Raw genomic sequence first — 20,471 nt, 5'->3', positions numbered from 1 at the left:
TGCCTCCAAACTTCACACATCACAAAATCCTGCAAAATGCCTCAAATAAAGGCCACAATACACAAACACCCTCCAAGAAATGCACCAAAATGGCACAAAGGAAAAAAACTGTGAAATAACACATTCTGCTCATCGTTGGAGATCTGCAAATCACAAAGGTTTAGGCGATGCCATCTCAGTCCTGTAGGCAGGGGAATCTTCTTTTGTGTGAAAAACAATTCTAGAAAATATTTTTAAATGAATAACATTTCTTCAGGGATAAATTCTGTGCTACTACTTTTTCTTTGTGTGTAGTTTAGGTCATAAAACAGCTTAATTACAATATTTGACAGTGAGTACTAAAACAGGAGACTATAATAAATAAACCCTTGACACTACAGACACTGTAGTGCTGCTGTTAGTTTGAAATTTATTTTGTTCCCACTACAGAGGCTGTCCAAACTTCGTAGTCCCATTGATTCGCTGCAACAGATCAGTAAAGAAACACGATTACAGACCTCGATACAAAATGCTGGAATAACATCTGGAAGCAGGAGATATTGTATTAGACTAAGAAAAAGGGAGCTCTGTTCAGTGAATGCACTTGTCAGCAGTCTTGAGTCATTTGTTTGTACAGACATGGCACACCAAAAATGAAGGAGGGCTTTGCCGTAAACCTAAAAAGCAACACTCAGCTTCTCAGATTCTTGGTATAACATTGTCTGCACACGCACAAGTACAAACTTCATCAGTCTTATATGTCAGCTGAGGGGATAAAGACTTCTCTCTCTCAGGTTTGCCTACTTGTATTTCTTTATTGGATACAGAGAGGTAAGAAACTTCCTTGAAATTTTAACTCAGGCTAGTCATTTCATATCGTGTCAGAGCAAACCAGCTGATAAAACTTCCAGCCAACCACTCTGACAACTACCATTTTAACCATTTTAGGCTTGACTGATGAGGTAAAGACCCTGCAATAATATGTTGGGGCTGTTGTTGTAATTTGGTGCTATATAAATAAATTGTTTTAGACCTCGAATCGGCATTAAAAAAACATGACTGTATAGTGTTTTTAATAAACCAAAATGCCCGATGGCATGTGGTGCTTAAGAGGTATTAATTCTAAATTTTGAATTTGAAAATCAAAACTAGAACCCCGAATTGGATAAGCGGGAGGTAATAGATTGATGGAGAAGCCAAAACTTTCTGTTAAATGTTTTGGAAACTGTTCACTAGATTAAACAAATTCATCAGAATCAATTTACTAGATACACAAGGATGCCTCACAGGTGATAACCTGAGATCTTGAAAACACTGATATCTGAATTCAGATCTAGAAACAGAAAACAAGGATTTTATTCACCTTGTGTCACCAGCATTTTAAGCAGCAGATAATAGTGAAGGAGACAAAGCTCAAAGCAGTGTCATTACAGCTGAATTTAAAGCAAGCCTGGGCCTCCACCTTGAGCGTAATATTATCAAGTCCACCAGCCTGTGCTGGCATGATGGGAATCAGTGCCAGCTGTTATTCTTGCTGGAGGAGAGTGGTTCTGGCACACTGTTGGCTGTAAACTGACGCCAGCTGCTGCAGGAAGTGTCCAGCTTCAGCTCCAACAGGCCTGCGATGCCCCAGTTTGACATATTTTAAAATGAGATATCTGCTCTTTGACATTTGTTCTCTTAAGATGCAATGTATGTACAGAAGGAGAGCCTATGAATAAAGATGTCTAAAATGGCAAACAAAGTTATCTTTACCCCCCCCCCCCCCCCCCCCCCCCCTTTTTTTTTTTTGTGGGGCAGAATACAGCAGATTGTCTGTCACATGCAAAATTGGCATACCATAATCTAATAAGTTTTACTTAGCCTACGTTACTACTGTGAATTATTACAACAATATGGATTAATCCGCAGCTGAAAATCCTTCCCATCAAATACCTCCTGATTCACAAATAAGATAAATAAAAAATTGAAGTAATGTAAAAATGCATGCTCAGTGTCGTTGCCAACGACACTGGGACAGAAGAGCAGCAGTGTTGTGTATTAACTAGCCTTGTCAGATGCATTTACAGAGAAACCAGTCAGAATTAAATAAGAAAATGAGCAGCATAATTCAAGATGTCCTCGACCTGATAGCACTATCCAAAGATTGGGTATCAGATACGCATACTGCCAAAAGTATTCACTCACCCATTCAAATGACTGAGTTCAGGCGATCCAGTCACTTCCATGACCACGTAAAATCAATCACCTAGGCATGCAGACTGCTTCCACAAACATTTGTGAAAGAATGGGCCACTCAGAGGAGCTCAGTAAATTACAGAATATTACCAACTTTCTGAGTTAAGAGCTTCTGTGAAAAGAACTCTTATCGGCTGAGCAAGACTTTTTGAACAATTTCATACTGCCAACTTTATGGGAACAGTTTGGGGATGTACCCTTCCAGTTCCAACAGGACTGCACACCAGTGCACAAAGCAAGGTCCATAAAGACATGGCCTGCACAAAGTTCTGACCTCAACCCAATAGAACACCTTTCAGATGAATTAGAGCAGAGACTGTGAGCCAGGTCTTCTTCTCCAATATGAGTGTCTTACCTTACAAAAGCACTTCTGGAAGAATGGTCCAAAATTCCCATAAAGACGCTCCTAAACCTTGTGAAAAGCCTTGGTAAAATGGTATATGTGGTTCTTATACAGTGCTTTTCTACACTACCCGCACACTCAAAGTGTGCTATACAATATATTCTCAGAAGAGCTGTAGCTGTTATAGCTAAACCCCGTGGATTAAGAATGGGATGTCACTCAAGTTTTGTGTGTGAAGGCAGACAAGTGAATACTTTTGTCAATATAGTGTATTTCACAGTGTAGTTGTTGAAATGTCTTCTTCATTTCCCTAACCCCATTTTCATGGTCTATGAAAATACTTGACTCCATTTTATTGTGAAATGATATTTCATTTATATTGAACCTCCCTGGTTGGGAGGAACCTTTAAGACTACCGGTCCATTTTTAATTTTCAGGCTTGGAATACATCTGTTTTGCTTGGAAAGCACACTTAATGGAGATACAAGGTTTCCCCCAGACAAAGCAATTGAGTCGACATTTCGGATGCCATTAGGGAGTCTTAGCTCTGCCAGCTGGGCAGCCGCTAGCCTGGCCTATGTGTGTGCTGGCAGAGTTTAAAGTGTGTATGTGTTGTGTGTGTAATGGGTTAGACAGAGCCAACATGCCTGAACAGAAGCAGCTACGGATACTGAGCACACATCAGTGCATCCAGAAAACAACACATGGAATACCTGTCCTGAAAAATGTAAGGGGGCATGCAGAATTACGCAGGTATTCAATGGCAGTGTTGGCAAGTCAGTCTGACACACTCACTGGATGGAGTGCCAAGACACTTGTGTTTCCAAGAGTATAAATCTTATTGGTTTTTTTAGGGAAACTCTTCACTGTTACAACATCAGGATACATTTTTCCACAACATTGGAGCATAATTTTTATGTCAGTGCATCAAAGTTTTTGATTCACTCCATATCAAAGCAATTAACAAATCTAATGATTTTCTTTTCCATTACTAAAGCCACACCTCTATATCATGAATGTGAGTTCACATGGTTCAGATGGTTAATGGACTGTAATTAACAAGTAAATTAATGGTTGAAACTATGGTGCACAGCATTAGTTCAAGCAGGTTATGAAGTCAGGATCTGCCACAGTTCCCTTCAGCAGCACTGGCTGCATTTGCAAATCACTTTGCAACCCATTCCTGCAAAAGCTCTTCCCTTCATGCTGTGTTTGACTACATCATCAATTTTATGTGTTCATGCAGTGTCTTGTTGCTGCTCTGGGAAGATATCATACTGCCAAATATTAAGAATCTACTTATGTCTAGAATGGTTTCGACTGTAACTGGAATCTTCTTTTTCTGCATTATAAACAAATTTTTTTTTTCGACAGACAACGAGAACACCAAGGCAGAGGAGAAGCCCGGCCACCAAACAGAACACAGTGAGGACCCAGAGACAGACAGCAAACGTCAGCAGCAACCCGGCCAGTCACACTGTTCATCTGAACAAGAAATGAAGCGCCAAGAAGAAGGAGATAGCTCAAGTAACCCTGAGAGCCAGGACAGTGATGACAGTCTGGAACCTTCAGATGGAGAGGGTGAGGAGCAAGAAGAGGCTGGCAGAGGAGGGGGAGGGGGAGGTGGAGGCAGGTTGGGAAGGTTAGCAGGGCTTGGAGGATTAGGGAGTCTGGGTGCCATCGGTGGACTGGGTAACCTAGGTGGGCTTCATATTAAAGTAGAGCACTACGGAGAAGGGGAAGACGTACAGCTGCGTAGCTCCCAAACGTCTTCATCAGAAGAGGAAGGAGAAGAAGAAGAGGAGGATGAAGAAGATGACGAGGATGACAATGGGTGCGTGCAAGATTGTGACAGTGTCAATGCTGGTAGCAAGCTGCAGAAAAGGCGAAAGAGGAGGAAAGTGCAGAAATGGGATGGCTCACGAAGCAGGAGGCTTCGTCTGTCTTCAACTACACCCAGTCCCATAGCAATAGGCGATACCACTCCGCTAGTCGACCCCTCCCAAGCCACAACCGCAACCTCCACCCATCTCTTAGCCTCATCTGGCTCCCCAAACAGTGCAAATGCAGCATCCTCAGTTCTGAAGATTAAGACAGAGATGGCAGAACCAATAAACTTTGACAATGACAGCAGCATCTGGAACTACCCTCCCAACAGGGAAATTTCCAGAAACGAGTCTCCATACAGCATGACCTCCAAGCCATCTGCTCCAGGGAGCCATGAGACCTTCCCCTCACCACAGGGAGGATCTCTCCAGGTAGCCATTCCTGACTCTGTCCTCACCCCTCCTGGAACTGAGGGAGGAGCAGGAGGAGTGAGGAAACCCCCTTACAATGGAAGCTCAGCCCCATCCTCTGCCTCCAGCGCTGTAAGCTTAGCTCCTCCTTCCAGCGCCTCCTCTGCCGACCCCCTATCTCCTCCCCTTTCTGCATCCCCACGGGACAAGCAACAAGGCACTCCCACCACCTCTTCTTCCTCATCTTCTTCTTCATCCTCCTCAACCTCTTCTTCTTCACTACTGTACTCTGGGGACCTTGAAGCACTTCAGCGCCTGCAAGCTGGTAACGTGGTGCTTCCGCTGGTCCACAGAGTCACAGGTACTCTGGCCTCCACCAGCACGACAGCTCCACGGGTCTACACCACTGGGACCATCAGGTATGCGCCAGCGGACGTAACTCTGGCTATGGCACAAGGCAACCTCCTCCCTAATGCTGCCATGAACTTTGTTGACGGCTCAGGGTTCGGCCTGGACCCTAAGACACCCATGGAGATGCTCTACCATCATGTCCACAGGCTCAACATGTCTGCTGCGGCAGCTGCTGGCCCCTTTGTCGGATCTCCTACTGCCACAGGTGGGAACGGTGCCCTTGGAGGTCAGATGCCAACAACAGCCAATGTTTTCACCACAGCAGAGGGACTGTTCTCAACGCTACCATTCCCAGTGTACAGCAACGGGATCCATACCACGCAGACAACACTGGAGAGGAAGGAGGATTAGCAGAAAGTATCCAAGACCGCATTACTGTGTTTTCGGAATCAACAACTGTGTCAAAGACTGCTCACTAGTAAATAAAAATGAAAGACTATTTACTTGTTTTATCAACACGGTTTAGCACTGTGTTTCCGAGAGAAGAGAAAGGAAAGGGAAGGATGACAGATGTACTCTAGCACTTTGAATCTCAGAAACTGAGCTTGCGTAACAGACGTGACCCTCAAACTTGTCCCCCTTTTCTATCTGTTTTCTCTCTCCTCCTCATCCTCTTCTCCTCTCTCAGTCTCTCGCTTTGCTCCCGTTTCTTGCGATCAGCAACTCTTTTCTCTTGAACAAACAAAAACCAGACTATTCTTTATTGTAAAGAACCCCTTTTTTGCCTACAGAGAATTCATATTGCCTAAGGACTCAGTTGGAGCCTGATGGGGATAATTTTTATTATTTGACTTGTTTCTGTTGCATCTTTATAAAGATGTGGATTGTGTGTATTTAAAGGAGGACGGTACAGGGATTTGTAACAGACAGAGAACTCTATGTGGCGTTCCTTCTTATGTATCTTGATGTGATCAAGGCTTGAAAAGAACGTTTTTAAACCGAGAGGACGGTGCTCTCTTGCGCCCCACAAAGGTCTCAGAGATAATCTTTTGAAAAAAGGTTTTTTGAGAAAGTTTCTCAATTGAGGGAATAGTTTAGTGAATTAATGCTGTTTTTTTCTTTTACTTTTATCCTTTTTTATATATATATAAAATATTCTAGCTCAGATTTCACTTACGAATCAAGCATTAAAAAGAAAAACAAAAAAAAGCTATTTCAGCCGGGTAATGACCTGTGAATTATCGAATGTTACTACTTCCTCTTTTATCCCAGGAGTTTACCTACAGGTCTCGCACCAAACATAGCCTCCTCTACATCTCTTCCCATCTCAATCTGTCGCTCTCTCTCTTATCTTTCACGCTGTCTGCCTGACCTTTCATGTTTCTGTCCACATTTCTTCCTGTCAATTCTACAGATTTGTGGTGCTACCGACCGTCCAGTAACCCTGATTCAGCTGGCTGATGTGGGTACTGTAAACAAACCCACAGCTCGTTGATAGACTGATATCATTTTTTTTATTTTTTAGAGGGGGGAAAGATTTTAAAGTTTGTTTTTGTTTGTTTGTTTGTTTGTTTGTTTGTTTTTCTGACCTTCAGGAAAGTCAGAAACACAGGAAAAACCTGTAAATCAGCAACATTATCTCCATGTTTCACCTACATGTCCCTCTCCATTCTGATTGGGCCACAAGGGGCAGCGCAACATGGAGTTGATTGGTTGAATTTTAGGCTGTACAGTGTTGTTTTTATTTGTATGTATTTTTTTTAACTTAATCACATTAAATGCTCAGTGAGACTGAGTCTAATTAGCTAGCAGCACTAACTTAAGAAATGAATGTTGACAACCTTGACCGGTTCTTGTTTAATCACTGTTTTGTTATGCAGTTACTTTATTCCTTGCTCCCCCCCCCCCCCCTCCTCCTCTTCTTCTTCCTTAACCAGAACCACCTCCGCAAGATTTTCCTAAAAAAAAAAAATCCACTCTCTTCCATCTCATCGCCGGACCCTGTGATTAAAAACCACATATCAATAAGGAGATTGTAATAAAGACATGCATTTTCAATCAATCTATCAAACAATCAATCTAATAACTATAAGAAAAAAATGAATATGCGTTTATTTTTTTTGAGGAAGAAAAAAAATCACATTCCTTTAAACAATGTTGTCTTTGTCATTGTTCTTGTGTTTCGTGTTCTTTTCTTCCCCGAGTCTACGTTGCCAAAAAAGAGAAAAAAAAAGAATTGCTTAATCTCACAAGTTTAGTGTTTGAAAAGCACTGTGATTCTTGTTCATTTGTGTTTTTATTTCTTCTACTTTTTTGGTAATAAGAGAAAAAAGAGGATAAGTAATAATTAAAACAGTATAAAAACTGTCACACCATCCATCTTTTTAAAGCTGACAGCCCCGTTTTTGCCATCCTGCCATCCTTATTACCCAGTGTGATTAAGACGTAAAAATGTGTTACCAATGTGTTTAGTGTCACTGGCTGTCAAAAAGTCTTTCATGGCGACTTCTCTCTCTGTGTGTGTTGACTATATGCAGTATATACTGAGCTACTGTAGCTGTTTTTGTCCTTTGTCTTCTCTGTGCTCTATCTCTAGTGTGGGGGAAAGGAGAGGGGAGGGGCTAGAGGGAAAAGGAGGTGGAGTCTATGGGATGATTGACATCCCCCCAAAAAACAACAGCTCCTTGTCTCTCTTACTCCTTCTCTTTGTCCTTCTCCCTCTATCAGCAGTCTTAGTGAAACCAGTGGAGGTTCGTGGAATTTCGTGTTCGGTGGCCTTTGCAAAAAGCAAAAAAAAAAAAAAAAGTTTGCAGAGTCCACCTTTTCTTTCGCTGCTTCCTTTTTGTCTTTGTAAAACCTTTTGATCTTGTTTTCTAATCCTTCTCTATCTTTCTCTCTGCTATTGCTTTTTGCTGTTGTGTAGTCTTATACAAACCTCTTTATCTCACTGTCTTTTCTCTCAGAGATGAAAAGATTCTCTAACTAGCTCAAAGGTTTATGGAGCCATGTTTTTGCCACTAAGGAATTCTGGGAATCAAAGTTTCCTGCTATTATTAGATAACTAATAAATATTTACAGTATATTAGAAACAAATTATGACAAAGAAAAGCCTAAAGTAAGATTTTAGCTGTAGATTTATGACCCAGACAAATGCCTCAGCTGTGAAACCTTTTCCCAGGATCCCTTTGGGCTTCTTGTGTGCATTGGGTGTATTTCATTGGTTCCCACCAAAACTTGTTGACTTCCTGCGCAAACTTCTCTCACGGGACAAACAAAGTTAAACAAGTGGTTCATGGGGGAAGAAAAAAAAATCACGGTAGTCTTTCAGGACACGTAATAAAAAATGATTTTAAAGATTTCTAAAATAACTAAAAGAAGAAAAAAATATTTCGCACTATAAATCTATTTTTATAGGTGTTTTGGAAAACTGAACTGCATGTTTAGTAAGTTTGTCCGATGCATTTCTCATAGTCGAACCCTCGTTTTTTGTTGTTCTGTTTGTTTTTATTTTCAGTTGAGCAGTTTCTTTTTTCTTCTTCTTCTGTTTTCAAAGTCTGTCGAGCCCAGTCTGTTATCAAACCGACCCGGGCCTCTCATCACCCCTTCACATCAGGAAAACCAATCTGTAGGTTGTGTGCTGTCTGTGAAGAATCGATGTCTTGTTACTGCAACTAATGTGTACAACAACGAAACAAATCCAGGTTAAGAAATTGAACAATGTGCTTATTTTTTTTTGCGCTCAAGTAAGAGGAATGTGGTTTGGGCCACCCGACCTGCCAGTTTATTGTCGGGTTGTTTGTGGTTGAATGTTAAATTTGTCATTTTGGGAGCATTTTGCTGCTCCTCTAGATTTTAGCATTTTCTACCTTTTGGCAGTTTTGCATGAAAAGTGGGGGGATGGGGCATAGGTGAATGACGCTGCTGCCCCGTTTGGTAAAGAATCGGGCACGAGATATAGTGTAGGTGGTGATGACAGCGGTGGGTGTTGATAGTGGTGCGGGGTGGGTGGGGGAATACATAACTCAGACGAAAACCAGGAAATACACCCACATGTAACAAAAAACCAAACAGCCAGTCCAAGCTGTTTCAATGTTTTTTCTGTGTTTTATGTCGAAAAATGAAAACTTTGCTGGTGATTTTAAAAACTTAAAAACCTTAATCACATCTGCTGTCAAAAATACATAGTGTTTAAGAAATACAAATATTGAAAAATCACTTCATTTACCTGTGAAAAAACTGTGTCTGTGTTTTTAACTATTTCTTGTACAATTATACAGATTCTTTTATGAGGAACTTGGTGCCAAGTAGCTGAAATACGGGAGAGAGGGAATCTCTTATTATCAATGTTAACAGTGTTATAAAATTCTAAATACAAACAAATTAAAATATTAAAAAAGAGAAAACTATGGTACATTTCTATTTTTTTCCCCCTCTCAGAAGAGTGGGGGGAACTCATGACTAACTGATGCTAACTTTGAGTGCCTGGCTTATTTTTTTATTATTATTTTTGAAAGACATCTTTTTGAGTTCATTTACCATGAATAATGCTGCAAATCCGAAAATGTACATACTTCATTTTTATAGCAGTTGTTCTTTTATAAGTTTGCTAGGTTCTCATCCGTTCAGAGGAACATGTCATATACATGGTTGTCTTTCTGTAACCCGGTTTTGACCATCTTACAGGTGCCATATTCATAATAAAATTTTCTCTCAAATTTGTTACCAGATTGCATCATTTCTTCTGTTTGACACATTCAGCCATCCCGCCTCTCGCCAGAATACTGGATAATGTTACATCTCAGGCTGCCAGGTTTTCTCTTCTTTCATCTTTCTTTTCTTGCTCTTCCTTAGCTGTTGGTTTTTTCGTTTCTTGTCAGAAAGTATCTGAGCTTTATGAAAATGTCTGAGCTCAGTTAAGTATTTTACAGATACATGGATGGACTTTATTAAATTACAACATTTTATGCATTCAGAGATAATAAACAAAAAAGATCTGGTCCTTCGCAGGTTCTAAATTTACACTATATTGCCAAAAGTATTCACTCGTCTGCCTTCACACACATATGAACTTGATTGACATCCCATAGGGTTTAATGTGATGTTGACTCACCAACACTTCGAAGACTGCGAAGACTTCCCACGAGGTTTAGGATCCAGAAGAGCATTTGTGAGGTCAGACACTCGTAGTGGATGAAAAGGCCTGGTTTGCTGTTTCTGCTCTAATTCATCCCAAAGGTGTTGAGGTCAGGCTAGTCAGTTTCTTCCATATCAAACTCACTCATCCATGTCTTTATGAAACTTGGTTTGTTCACTGGTGCGCAGTCATGTTGAAACAGGAAGGGGCCATCTTCAAACTGTTCCCACAAAGTTGCCAGCATGAAATTGTCCAAAATATCTTGGTATGTTGCATCATTAACACTTTCTTTCACTGGAACTAAGGGGTCGAGCCCAACTCCTGAACAACAACCCCACACCATCATGCTCCCTCTATAAAACTTTACACTTCAGTTAGACAAGTACAGTTCTCCTTGCAACAGCCAAACCCAGTCACCCATCAGATTGCCAAACGGAGAAGCATGATTTGTCGCTCCAGACAACACATCTCCACTGCTCAAGAGTCCAGCAATACCACTGCGTGTTCTTGAGCTTATCTGAAGTCTGAGTCTGCAGAAGGTTTGGGACCTCTATGCACATCACCATCCGCTGACCCCCCTCTGTGATTTTACTACCACTTTGTGACCAAGTTGCTGTCTTTCCCGGATGGCAAGGAAGATTCATAGATGTTGTTAAGGAGGGCATGCAGAGGCGGTTGATGTGACAGTAGGGGATGCTGGGATAGGGTGAGATGGAAGGAGATGATCTGTTGTGACAACGCCTAAAGAAAAAGAACGAAGTAACTTCAGATGAAAAACAACCTAATACACTATTTTGACAATATAATGTATTTCAGTGTGGTTGCTGAAACAGAGATTAAGCCAAAAGTCTAGGAACAGCCTGTAGAAAAACAGGCTGTTTCTTTTTTTTTTTTTTTTTTTTTTTTGTGTCCCGTTTGGATCTTTAGCCATCAGAATTGTTGTCTTAAGGCCAAGAAAGATGCCAAGCGGATTTATTTTACCAAGTGGATCATCATGGCCTTGCCATATTGGTCCATTTGATTGACCTTTATTATAATTATGAATTTATTTTATTTTCAGTTGCTACAAACGGGACAGACATGACTGGGGGATAGGACAGGGAGAAAGAATGAAAGAAAGAGAGGGGGAGAAAGAAAACCAAAGGGGAGAGAGACGGTGAGAAGGGGGGGAAGAAAGAAAACAAAAAAAACAAACAAAAAACAAAACAAAACACCTGGATCACCTGTATGGAGAAAAAAAAACAGAAGAGAAAGCAAACAACAAAGAGCAACATAATAAAAAAAAAAACAAAAACGGCACCATCACAATTAACTAGGCTGTTTCTACACTAATACTAACACTAAGTACGTTCTATGAATCAGTAGCTTGCAAAACAATCATTACTAGCAGTAAATTGAAATAATCATTTTTTGGATGACTTTATGATTACCTCACATTATTGTAGAGCCGTTTTGGTCAACTTTTATTTGTAACATTACTTCAATTCACTGAGGGTTACAGAGGCAATTGTTTATGAGCAGCTCTCTTATGGTCCCATCATAGCATTTCAATGAGGTTGAGTTTTTGGCTTTGACTGAGCCATTGCAAAAAGGCTCAGTCACAAAGTATTTCCAGCCATTGTAATTTTGCTAGTGATTCTCCTATTGCATGACTCAGTTTTTGTCAGGCTTTAGATGTCAGACAGATAGTCTCACATTTAGAATACTTTGATATATGGAGGAGTTCATGGTCAACTCAATGACTGGTGAGTACCTAAATCATTACCCCTCCACCACTGTGCTTCAATCCCGTTTTGTTTGGTTTTTTTTTTGTGCAATTTTTCTTTGCATTGCACAGTCTGACCTTGTGATGAATTTTCCAAGGGTTAAGCAACAACTTGTTTCACACTTTTAAATAGACTTTCTCACTGTAAAATGATGGCCTTCATACTGTTTGGACATGGCCTTATAACCCTTGCAAAATTGATGGATAGCAACAGTTGCTTTTCTAAGATCATCCTTGAGATAATGTTAACACACACTTGAGCGTTCCGGACTAGCAAACTGCCAAAACCTTTGCCTTTATAGAGGAGCTCACACCTGCTGATGATCAGCTAATCAAATGCATTAGCAGCACCTGGCTGCTCCTTACTCTCCAAAGTCTCTCTAATTGTTTTTGATAAATAAATACTGACATGGTGTAATATGTCATGTGCTGGTATTCAGGTTGTATTTATCTAATTTTGAGACCTAGTGTAAGATTTAATATGTCCTGATATCTAATTCAGTTGTAGAATTGGGTCCAAAACTCCGTCCCTTCAGGTCCCAAAGTCAAACGAACACTCTGGCATCACTGAGAGGTAAAAACTGTCTAAATTCTTTCATCTTTAATAAAATGATCAGCGTTGCTGCTTTAGCAGGTGTAACAATTAAGTTTAACATCCAGGTATCCATAAAAACAGAATTTATTAAATTAATGGAGTTACAAGTTAGCAGGAAGTTAGCTCGCTACTTTCCACCTAAACATGATATACCATGTTCTGACTGAGAGATTTCTGAAAAAATTAAAAAGTACAGCTCAGCTGTCTCTTCCAACGTAAATGAAGACAGAAAACTAAACAGCTGTGACATTTGTAGGGTTACTGAAGTTGGACTAGCTGGTATATAATGATCTGCTATGTGATCGCTAGCGACACAAGCAAAACATAAACATAGTGAAGCTGGAGGATGAACGCTAACTTTTTTCCACTCAATAAAAGTTAACGTGAGGGATTCTGATGGTTTGGGACAAATGCAATCGCATGGCAGGATGCTGTAAACGGACCAAACTTTAGTCAGGAGAACAACTGAGATAATCCATCCACAATATGAGGTTAGTCATTAATATACTGCAACAACATGGCAATAGAGCAGCTGCGAGAGAATTCAACATTAATGAATCAATGTTACGGAAGTGGAGGAAGCAAGAAGTAAAGTTGGACTTATTTGACTGTTTTGTTTCACTTTATGTACCTTATGTATGAAAACAGACCCATTCATCGACAGTGCACCTTATAACCCTGTGCGCCTTATGGTCTGAAAGATACGGTAGTTGAGACTATACTATGGATGCACACTACTGTGCAGAAGTCTCTAGACACCCATAATTTCTCTATATTTTGTGTGGAAAGAGACGGCGTTTGTCTTTTTTTAAAGTAGTCTTGAGCAATAGTTCTCCAGGCACAGGCACTGAATTCAAATATGAAATTTTTGGTTCAAGTTGCTGTCAATACTATGTGCCTGGAGGAGGTCAAGAAAGAGGTACAACTGTGTGTCTTCTACAGCTATCTGTAAAACATGGTGAAGACTCGGTCATGGGCTGGGGCTTTATTTCACCTGGTGGAGTTTAGAATCTTTTAAAAATTAGTGGAATCCTGAACACAGAAAACTACTGTCAACTGTAATCCACCATGCAATACAATCTCCAAAGCACCTGATTAGTAGCTGCTTAATGTTTAAGCATGGCAATTAACTCACTGCCAACAGATTTTTGTGATTACAATTTCAAAGAACTTGAAGTAACATCGGCAATGAATCAGAAGCAGATCATTGCATTGCAAAAAGACTTGGATATACCACGCTTACCAGCCATTTTCAGTGACACCCATGAAAAGCTTCATTGAAAAATGACAAAAAGGGAAGACTGAAAATCGGCTCTACCACAGCGTTTGTATTTTTTCAAACATAAAGCAGTTAATCGAAAGATGAAGACTGAATAACCAAGAATGGCAAATCTATCATGAAGTTAATATCAGTCTATTTCTTCATTTGTGCATCCAGTCCATTTCTTTACTTCCATGTTATTATCTTTCTCTCCTTTTTGCCTGTAACGTTTCCCCTCCTCCACCCACTCCTCCTCTACATGCAGTAATAAGAGCAGAGAGGTCAGTCATTCGACCCTCTGAGGCCGACCAGCCAACTTTAAATATTTCACACAATTTTAAATGAGCGCACATGAATCATAGATCACAGGCTGCACTGGTGAGCGTACTTGTGTGTGTGTGCGTGTGTGGGTGTATGTGTGTGTGTGTGTGTTGAGGTGCTCAAACCTGGAGCTCCTTCTAATAACCTCTGGCTGTCTGTCTCAGTGAGGAGGTCTGATGTGGAATTTAGATCCAACGGTGCCAGTCGCTCACCGGAGGCGTAACGAGCGGCCTTTCATCATTGGCCGTGATGGACGGATGATGAAACAAAGCGTTAGGGATGAAAACTCTGCCCGTTTTTCATCTGCACTTTCACTGGGGCTGATCTCTCTAATTCCCAACATGCACCAGAAGTCAAAACATCACAAAAATCTGTAGAAGTGTTTTGGAGACACGCCATGGATACTGGAGACATGATGTGACGTTTAAGTTTGTGAAGAAAAATCAGTCGTCTAATCGTCCTACAGGGAATTTGACTCTCTGAGCACTTCGATTGAATTAATTACATTTATCTGTGACCAATTCTGAGTTGAATTCTGGGATAGTTTAGTTCAGCGGTAAGTTTGGATCACAAAGTAGAGCAGAATAAAGTGCAAGAAGAGATAAACCCATCAGTACATGTTCAACCTCTGATAAGCGATAAGAAATTCTTATATTTCTAAGATACAAAACTTTCATTTTTTTCCAACCCTTTTTACATGAATGAGGAGTGGATCTCACTGGGAGACTTTGTGGATAAAGAATTGGAACTCATGTGTCATTAGCCAATAAGGGGTGGCCCATTGGGATGGCTGTGGCTGAGTAGGTAGTTCAGGACATCTGCTAACTAGAAAGCTGGTGGTTTGATCCCTTGCTGCTCCAGGCTGCATGCCTTGGGCAAGATACTGAACCCGGAGTTGCTCTTGATGTATTCATAGGAGTGCTAATGTTAGCTAGAAACTTGGACACAGAGAAAAGTGCTTGTGTGAATGGGTGAATGAAACATGTTCTATAAAGTGTTTTGAGTGCTACATAGCAAGAGTCTCAAACTTAAATGAGCCGTGGGCCACTGCTCACACTGTCATCTCATTGGAGGGCACCTTTAGTGTTCAAGTAGTACAAAAAAAAAACACCCAAGAAAACACCAACAAATATTTCTAAAAATGTAATGTTTTGTTTGTTTTTTAACTTTTAAGTTATTACATTCAGAACAGACATGACCGGGGGAAGGGGAAAGAAAGATGTAGACAAGAGAAGTTCAAGAAAAGGAGAGGGAAAGAAAAACAGAGGGGAAGGGGTGAGAAAAGACACTAAAAATCCACCAGATCACCTGCTGGCAAAAAAGAAGAAAACAAGCAAAAAGAGAACAACACAGTAGGGAAACCACAGCAACAACCTAGATAAGCATAAGTAACAGTAAATAATAAATATTGAATTTTACTGAGCAGCACAAAAGAATGACGACGCACAATATGTTTCGAGGCAGCAGCAAAGGAAGATAGTGTGCATCTGTGAATACCCGTGTGCATGAGCGCACTATTCACAAGGTTTCTCCATATATCTAATAGTAAGTATGGGGAGCCCTGCCCCCCAGAACATGAAGTAGGCATGGAGGAGATCCAGGGCCAAGAGATATAGAGGCCCCACAGAGCACAAGAGCCCAGGGAGGACCACGGGAGCCATGCCACCCTCCTAGAAAAAAGCTTAGGTGAGTCCCAGACTCCCCAAGATCCCAGATGCTGGGGGTCCCCCAGCAGCCACGGTGCAGAAGCCACAGGGGGCTACGGCAACATGCCCGCAGGCTCTGCTGGTGCACACCCAAGTACCCAGCCCCGGACACCGGACATCAGCATCGGGCAACTGGCAGGGAGTGGGTTGGGGGGAGATAGGCCCCCACATCTATCTCCCCCGAACCTGAGATACTCCCAGAGAGGTGGAGTCTAAGATTCAACCTGACACATAAACATAGACAAACAGGCACACACAGACACATCACCAGTAGGCGGTAGGTGAAGTGTCTTGCCCAAGGACACAACAACTGAGACTGTCCGAGCCGGGGCTTGAACCAGCAACCTTCCGATTACAAGACAAACTGCCAACTCTTGAGCCACGATCGCCCTAAATAACATTATTTGATGTAAAAAAAAGTATATAAGAATCACTTTATATATTTTTCCATAGTATTACATTTGAAACTGGCTAAGATGGCGCCGAGTATGGCAGCCTCATCGCGAGCTCCCCCAAGCAACAGCTGTTTTTTGTGTTTAATTTTACTTTTCCTTTATTTTTTCACGAGTAGCACATGTCTTCTTGTGTACGACCGACAAACCTTACTGGACATAAAAGACGGACTTTCTCATCACTTTCCAGAGTTCAAGTTTTGCAACACGGACCCTCCGTTTGCAGACCCCCCATTCATCTCACCTGAGACGCCTTTGTTCGCTGACCCTGGAGGCCGCAAACGCCGACGCAGAGGGAGAAGATCTGGCGTTCTGGTTCGACTGAGACGGCGCACTAACAGACCACCGTTACCCAGTTTATTACTGGCTAATGTGCAGTCTCTGGAGAACAAGCTGTGCGAACTTCGGGCGCGGATCTCATTCCAGCAAGAGATGCGGGACTGCTGCGTGATCTGCCTCACAGAAATCTGGCCATCGGATAAGGTACCGGACTCCGCAATACAACTACCGGGGTTCTCTGTGCACCGCGCGGACAGGTCACAGGATCTTACTGGGAAAAGCAGAGGCGGTGGTGTGTGTTTCATGATCAACAACAGCTGGTGTGATTATGCGAACGTGCACCCGGTCAAATCCTTCTGCTCACCGGACCTGGAGTACCTGATGATTAAGTGCCGGCCATTCTGGCTACCGAGGGAATTTACAGCAGTGATTATTACGGCTGTTTACATTCCCCCACAAGCCGACACTGACCGAGCACTCAGGGATCTGTACAGCGCGATCAGCAGTGAGGAAACCGCACACCCAGAGGCGGCGTTTATCAGGACCGGGGACTTTAATAAGGGAAACCTGAAGAAAGTTTCACCAAAACTACACCAACACATCCATTTCAACACTCGTGGACCACTGCTACACCTCTTTCCGGGATGCGTACAGAAGCTGAAACAGGAAGCTCCAACCCTAAGGGCGGTGCACAGTTGGTCGGACCAATCGGACTGTTTTGATCTTGTGGACTGGGAAATGTTTCACGTGGCTGCTAATGGCATTGATGAGTACACAGACTCAGTCTGCGGATTCATCAGGAAATGCGTGGAAGATGTCGTCCCATCCAGAACAGTTAAATCCTTCCCAAATCAAAAACCCTGGATTAACAGAGATGTTCGCACGGCACTGGCGGCACGGAGCACCGCCTTTGCCTCCGCGAACACATCGGACTACAAACATGCACATTACCAACTCCGGAAGGTGATCAAAGCAGCCAAACGTGAGTACAGGGACCTCAGCTTCCTGTCTGACAGACGCCAAGTGGTCAGACTGGGCAGCATCACCTCATCCCCCATCACACTGAACACTGGCGCTCCACAGGGGTGTGTACTGAGCCCTCTCCTGTACTCACTCTACACCTACAACTGCACGGCCACTAACAACTCCAACATCATTGTGAAGTTTGCGGACGACACTACAGTGGTGGGTCTTATCACCAACAGTGATGAGACAGCTTACAGGAAGGAGGTCAGCGCCCTGACCCACTGGTGTCAAGACAACCATATCACCCTCAACGTCGCAAAGACAAAGGAGTTGATAGTGGACTTCTGGAGGTGCAGAGAAGTACACACCCCCATCACCATCAACGGCGCTGCTGTGGAGAGAGTGAGCAGCTTCCACTTCCTTGGTGTACATCTGGCTGAGGATCTTACGTGGTCAGTACACATAAACAAAACAGTGAAGAAGCCGCAGCAGCACCTCTTCTTTCACAGGGGACTGAAAAGATTCGGCATGAGCCCCCGCATCCTCAGGACCTTCTATCGCTGTGCCAGTGAGAGCATCCTCACTGGATGCATCACCACCTGGTATGGCAACAGCACCGCTTACAACCGCAAAGCTCTCCAGAGACTAGTGCGGTGCTCTGAACGGATAATTGGAGGTGAACTTCCCTCCCTCCAGGACATCTACAGGAAGCGGTGCCTGAGGAAATCGGGAAGGATCATCAAGGACTCCAGTCACCCCAGCCATAAACTGTTCAGACTACTTCCATCAGGAAGGAGGTTCTGCAGCATCCGGTCCTGAACCAGCAGACTGAGAGACAGCTTTTTCCACCAGGCCATCAGACTGCTGAACACTTCATAGACACCTCACCCTTACTACTGGAACTTCAACATTATGCACTCCATACTGTATATAAATGCCACTTGTTTTGCACATGTCCAACTGCCAACCTCTGTATATTTTATTTTATTGTTTACTCTATTTAATTTGTAAAATATGTATACACATACACACACACACACACACACACACACACACACACACACACACACACACACACACACACACACACGTAGAAAAACATATTTAGTATACACATCCAGTAATGCACACACTCTTATATTGTACATATATTTATTACTCTCAGATTTAGCCATCCTTATATTTTGCTTGTTTTATGTTATTGTATTTTTGCACACCTCTGTTGCTTGTGAAGCTCGCACACAAGAATTTCACTCGCATGTACTGTACCAGTGTACCTGCACATGTGATGTGACAATAAAAGTGATTTGATTTGATTTGAATTTAACAGTTCAATCTTCCAAATAACGGACAAATATTTATGAAATTTTGATGCATTTGTGAATGTATTTAAACAATCTAAATATGCATATGTACAGACAAATATATTTAAAAAACAAGGAAATTATGTTTTATTACATTTACAGTGATTTTATGTTATTTTACATTTGAAATGTAAAATCAGTCTATTTATGTAAATTTAATGATATTCTAGAAAAACTGTACAAAACTGTAAAATACACAGTAAAATACTTTTTTATTACTTTTTTTTTTTTTTTACAGTGAGGGGAGTTATCTTCTTTAATCTCTTTGAGAGAGCTTTGCAGATTATTTTACTAAGGGATATTGGATGATAGCTTGAGGGAAATACAGGGTCTTTGCCTGGTTTTAGCAGGAGACTAATGTTGACAGAATTCATATTTGGTGGTAGTCTGCCAGTTTCCTTGATTTCCTGCGATGTTCTGTGGAATACTGGTGCCACAATTGTTCAGAATTCTGCTGGAACTTCATCTGGACCTGGAGCCTTAATATTGGGCACACTTATCAGCAGTGTTGAGAAGGTTACTATTAAAATGTATTCCACTACAGATTACAGAATACATGCCCCAAAATGTATTTTGTAACGTATTCTGTTACGTTACTCAATGAGAGTAACGTATTCTGAATACTTTGGATTACTTAATATATTATCATGCTTTGTACAACTACATGAATGTACAATTGCTGTGTGATTTTTTTTTTTTACTATTACTGAAGGTTACTCGCCATACCAATACCAACTAGATTTTTAAATCTTAATATAAAATTAGTAACAGTAGGGTGGACATTAGGTAAGGCTGCACTTTTTGCAGCGAAAGCAGGTTCGCAGCTCCGAACCGTAGTAAAGGGACCTCTGGCTAATACGTCGGGTTCCGTGTTGGGTTCGTAGCCGAAAACTAGCTTTACTTTGTTGTGTGGGTCAACTTTTGCTAGCGAGAGACAAAGAGAGGCGTTGAAAGGCTGCTCCAAGGGAACTTATTGTTTCGGTGGAAAACACAAGAAAAGTGTACAGTCGAGTCTTAATAGCTTACTTACAACTGGGCTACACTGCCCATGAGGCTACATTCTTTAGGGCTATGCTAGGGTGACCAACCGTCCTCCTTTCTCTGGACATGTCCACTTTTCACGTTCTGTCCGGGGCGTCCAGGGGGATTTTCAAGATGGATGAAAATGTCCAGGTTTTCCTATAGGCCAACATCACATTAAATTGTTCCTAATTTAATGTTTAAAAGCACTTGAAAAAGGCAAAATCCCATGTAAAATTAGGACAACAAACTGTATTGTCATTACTGAAAATAACCGTATTTTCATGGGAAAGTTATTTTCTGTTATTTTCTGGTATTATTTTGGTGCCCAGCTGCCGGAATATTACTGTTTTTTTAGGATTTTTTTTTTTACGGTGTATGTATACTATACATTCATATATACCTGCACATGTCCATACACATGGAAGGTCCATTATGCATGAAGTGGTGACCGTGGATG

The 20,471-nt window shown here is 41.7% G+C and overlaps 1 protein-coding gene across 3 annotated transcripts in view; it reads left to right on the top strand.

Moving 5' to 3' along the window:
• npas3 (neuronal PAS domain protein 3) overlaps nucleotides 1-9,834 on the top strand; it is a 386,014-nt gene extending 376,180 nt beyond the window's left edge. For all 3 annotated transcript variants that reach the window (XM_076877408.1, XM_004554666.4, XM_004554665.4), the window contains one exon: nucleotides 3,935-9,834. In XM_076877408.1, the coding sequence (XP_076733523.1) occupies nucleotides 3,935-5,559 (1,625 nt within the window). In that variant the 3' untranslated portion in view covers nucleotides 5,560-9,834. The remainder of the gene's footprint in view (nucleotides 1-3,934) is intronic.
• The last annotated feature ends 10,637 nt before the right edge of the window (nucleotides 9,835-20,471 follow it).

This window comes from Maylandia zebra, linkage group LG19, assembly GCF_041146795.1.
Source record: "Maylandia zebra isolate NMK-2024a linkage group LG19, Mzebra_GT3a, whole genome shotgun sequence".
Taxonomy (NCBI): domain Eukaryota; kingdom Metazoa; phylum Chordata; class Actinopteri; order Cichliformes; family Cichlidae; genus Maylandia; species Maylandia zebra.
This window is presented reverse-complemented; position numbering and strand designations above follow the sequence as displayed.